The following is a 4,070-nucleotide window of genomic DNA, read 5'->3' as shown; positions in this document are numbered from 1 at the left end:
CCCTTTAATACTCCTAATACTGGTGGGCCCCAGCCATAAAATTATTTCCATTGCTACTTCATAACTGTAATGTCACTGCTGTTATGAATAATCATGCAAAGAACTGTGTTTTCTGATGGTCTTCTCTTCTTGACCCCCAAAGGGGTCATGACTCACAGGTTGAGAACCACCAGATTATGGGTTTCTTTTGTAGAACCAATTGTTACAGAGGTGTGCATTGTATGACTTCTTAGACTGGTTGCTCCAGAGATTGTGGATCATAATTCCACTGTTGTACAACCCAGCCATTGTCCATATGCGTATCCATGACTCCTGGAGTGAACAGTGTATTGGAGAGAGCTTGGATGCATGACTGCCCAGGGCTCTCCCAACCATCATCCTCCATGACAGTCTATTTCTCTTCTCCTACTCAACTTGTGGTTTCATAGCAACCTCAGACAGCCTTTCAAAAAGAAACATGAGTAGGCATGTGATGTGATGTGGCATGAATAAGTGCTGATTTGACATGAGAGAAGATTGAGGGGTCAAGGACATCTCCACTGTCATAATTGGAGGGGCCAGGAAGATCTCGTTATGAATAGCAGCTAAAACGTGAATTAGGGAGAAATTAGTCAATTTTTGTGGCAGATGTTGAGTTCAGTTTGGCATCCATTAAAGTGGAAGGTGCTCTTTGAAGGTCTTCTTCAGGCTCCTCTATGTACCAAGTGGAACACCATTTTGCTTATTTTAATCTTTATTCGAGTGTATTATGTGTGTGTGTCTCTATGAGCATTTGTGCACCTTGTGTATGTAGGCATCCTTGAAGGTCATAAGAAGATATAAGATCCCCCAGAACTGGAGTTACAAGTAGTTGTGAGCCACCTGCTGTGGGTGCTGGTAACAGAACCTGGGTCCTCTGCAAGCACAGGCAGTGATCTTAGTAGCTGAGGAGTCCCCCTGGTCCCAGGAACAGAGTAGAAGATTGTCATCACTTCATATATCCAGGACACAGAGTGAAACAGGAGCTCCATCCTTTTGGTGATCTGTCTCTAACATACCAAAACACAGAGCAAAAAACAAAACAAAAAAAACAACCAAAAAGGAGAATGAGAGGCCCAGACAGTATTCATCAGGATTCTATCAGAGGCAATGCTATTTGTGCTAGTAAGAAAAAAAAAAGTGTGCTCTGCTGAAGAAAGCACCCGCCGAGGATTTCACAATGGACTCAGGGCAGTGGAGTAAATGATTAAAAAATGGAGTTCTCTCGGTTCTTCTCAAAGCACGGCGGCACTTCAGCTTCTGTTTACAGGAATAAACGTACACCCCCCCCCAAATGGTTTAATATTTAAGCTCTTCTGTATTTGCGTGTCTCTCTTGAGCAGAGGACACTGCTTTGGTGGAGCTGGTGAGACCCATCCACGATGGTTTCCCCGGTGCTCATCTTGTTTTCGGCTTTCCTCTGCCACGTTGCCATTGCAGGACGGAGTGAGTACTTCTTGCCTTCGAGAGAATATTATCTCTAAGCCATGGGTTTGGGATGACTTTCATGTCAGAGTGGATGCTGGAGAGATGGCGTTGGTACTTAATGTCTGACATGGCTGTTCTTAAAGCTTGTTGGCAGGATATTCAGCCAATTTAAGCCCCACCACACGGACCTGTAATGTAAATACCGGTAGGGCCTCCTTCAAATGCTCATTGAGGTCAGATGAGACCTTGCATTTGGTATGGCACTGGGTAACCCTACAATTTTTAGTGTGCTTTCCTTGCATGTTGGATGACCTTAAAAATGTGGTTTGAGATTTTTTTTTTAACCATCTGTCTTGTGTTCTATTTCAGCCTGTCCCCAGCCAGATGAAGTACCATTTGCTGTGGTTGTTCCGTTAAAAACATTCTATGACCCAGGGGAGCAGATTGTCTACTCCTGCAAGCCAGGCTATGTGTCCCGGGGAGGCATGAGACGATTTACATGTCCTCTCACAGGAATGTGGCCCATAAACACCCTGAAATGTACACGTAAGTCTGAAGCTTCTCTCCAGTTCTCTGAGTCCTAACCTCTCTCCCCTTGTTTGGGTTCTGGATATTTGGTGGGGAAAAAAGCTACTTCTTCCTGCTCGGGGTGCACAGGGCTGGGTGGGGGTGCACAACACACAAAACCACTATTTAGAAAAGGGGATACCTAAGGAAGGGCTGAGAAAGAGAGAGAAAAGAGAGAGACAGAGAGAGGGGAGTTGATTAGTGGAGGGGGAAGCATGACACACATTAAAATGACGACAGATGAACTGTTGCCAAAGAGACTCATGGGTAAACAGAGTTTGGGAAATCATCATATCTTCGGACTTTGCCTCAGAATGGAAGCACATTTAATGTTTACTGAGCTGAGTATAACTGAATCCAAATAATGTATACATTTATATATTTACAATAAAATATAAACTTGTTACACTTTGATAGTATAAATTTCAGAACCCGTTATTTTATGATAAATGGTTGTCTTCATTTATTCCTCAGAACATGGTTTATGATCATGCTAGCCTTTTTTTATGTGATGTCATCTATTCCAGCCTATCCTCAAATTTACAAGGTAGCTGAAGATGAACTTGAACTTCTGATCCTCCTGCCTTTGCCTCCTGATGGCTGGGATTACAGATGTGAACCACCACACCTAGCACTTAGTCCAATTTTTATGGTAAAATATTAAGCAGTCAACCAGATTGAGTTTCTGGCAGTCTTGTACAGTAGTAAAAATAGAGGTAGAGCAACCAGGACTCTAATTATTTTGATTCTATAGATATGACCTTTATCATAATTATATATGTTTCTGCAAGTGATTCATGTTTGTTCTTTATTTTTATAAATCTAAGTGGGTTTTTGGAGGCAGTAGGGATTAAATGTAGAGACATGTATAGGCTAATGTGTGTCACCATCAAGCTATGCTCCTAGCCCTTCAGCATAATTTTAGTGAAAAATCACCTTAAATCAGTATAACTCTGATCACTAATAGTGTCATTTCAACATGTTTTCCACATGCTTTTTGCATTATTGTAAAGAAAATATATACTTTTGTTTTCTATTTAATCAGCATATTATAAAAATATTGTATGTCTCTATAATCTTCATAATCTGTATTTTATTGGCTGCATAATAGTACAATTGGTGGTTTAGTTTGTCTAATTAAAACAATCCCATGATAATGACCATTTAGACCATTTAGTTATAAAGACTATCATGACACATGTATTATTTGTCTCATTTTGATCACTTTCTTGGAATAGTTAGTAGTAGTTGCTGGATCAAGGATGGACATGTGTTTACATATTTATACTTCAATAGAAACTTACCAGTTTTTCTCTTTAAATCACAGCCAGAGTGTGTCCTTTTGCTGGAATCTTAGAAAACGGAATTGTACGCTATACGACTTTTGAATATCCCAACACCATCAGTTTCACGTGTAACCCTGGGTAAGGACTCTAGTGAGGTGAAGCAGCGGGCAGACAGAGCACACTTCTGGATTCTTCAGCTATTCATCACAATGGCTTTGTATTTACGGTTCGCCTCTGGGTGGGGCTTGCCAGATACAAACACATTTTAGTCTTGTTTTTAACAAACGCTGTGGTGATGTGTAGGGTGTTGCAAGAAATGGCATCAATGTGACAGACACCATTGAGAACATGCTAATTGTCTTAGTCAGGGTTTCTATTGCTGTGAAGAGACACCATGACCATAACACCTCTTACAAAGGAGAAACATTTAACTGGATGGCTTACAGTTCAGAGGTTCAGTCCTCCATGGGGCATGGAGGTTTGCAGGCAACCATGGTGCTGTAGAGGTAGCTGAGAGTTCTTCATCTTGCAGGCAACAGGAAGTGAACTGAGACACTGGGCAGTATCTTGAGCATAGAAGACCTCAAACCCATAGTGACACACTTCCTCCAGTTAGACCACACCCACTCCAACAAAGTCACACTCCCTAATAGTGCCACTCCCACTGAGGGCCATTTTCTTTCAAAGCACCACACAGCTGTACACAATTTCTTTGGAAGATCCTTGTTGGGGAATGGAGATGCGGAAACACCCTTGTCGATTGAGATGATG

At 41.6% G+C, this 4,070-nt stretch overlaps 1 protein-coding gene across 1 annotated transcript in view; it reads left to right on the top strand.

The window, feature by feature from the left end:
• Nucleotides 1-1,254: 1,254 nt before the first annotated feature.
• Apoh (apolipoprotein H) overlaps nucleotides 1,255-4,070 on the top strand; it is a 25,036-nt gene continuing 22,220 nt past the window's right edge. Inside the window, exons 1-3 of the mRNA XM_013355625.1 lie at nucleotides 1,255-1,464; nucleotides 1,816-1,992; nucleotides 3,341-3,437. Coding sequence (XP_013211079.1) covers nucleotides 1,401-1,464; nucleotides 1,816-1,992; nucleotides 3,341-3,437 — 338 coding nt within the window. The 5' untranslated portion in view covers nucleotides 1,255-1,400. The remainder of the gene's footprint in view (nucleotides 1,465-1,815; nucleotides 1,993-3,340; nucleotides 3,438-4,070) is intronic.

The sequence above is a fragment of the Microtus ochrogaster genome, unplaced genomic scaffold (assembly GCF_000317375.1).
Source record: "Microtus ochrogaster isolate Prairie Vole_2 unplaced genomic scaffold, MicOch1.0 UNK363, whole genome shotgun sequence".
Lineage (NCBI taxonomy): Eukaryota > Metazoa > Chordata > Mammalia > Rodentia > Cricetidae > Microtus > Microtus ochrogaster.
The sequence above is the reverse complement of the archived record's forward strand: the minus strand, read 5'-3'. Positions and strand labels throughout refer to the sequence as shown.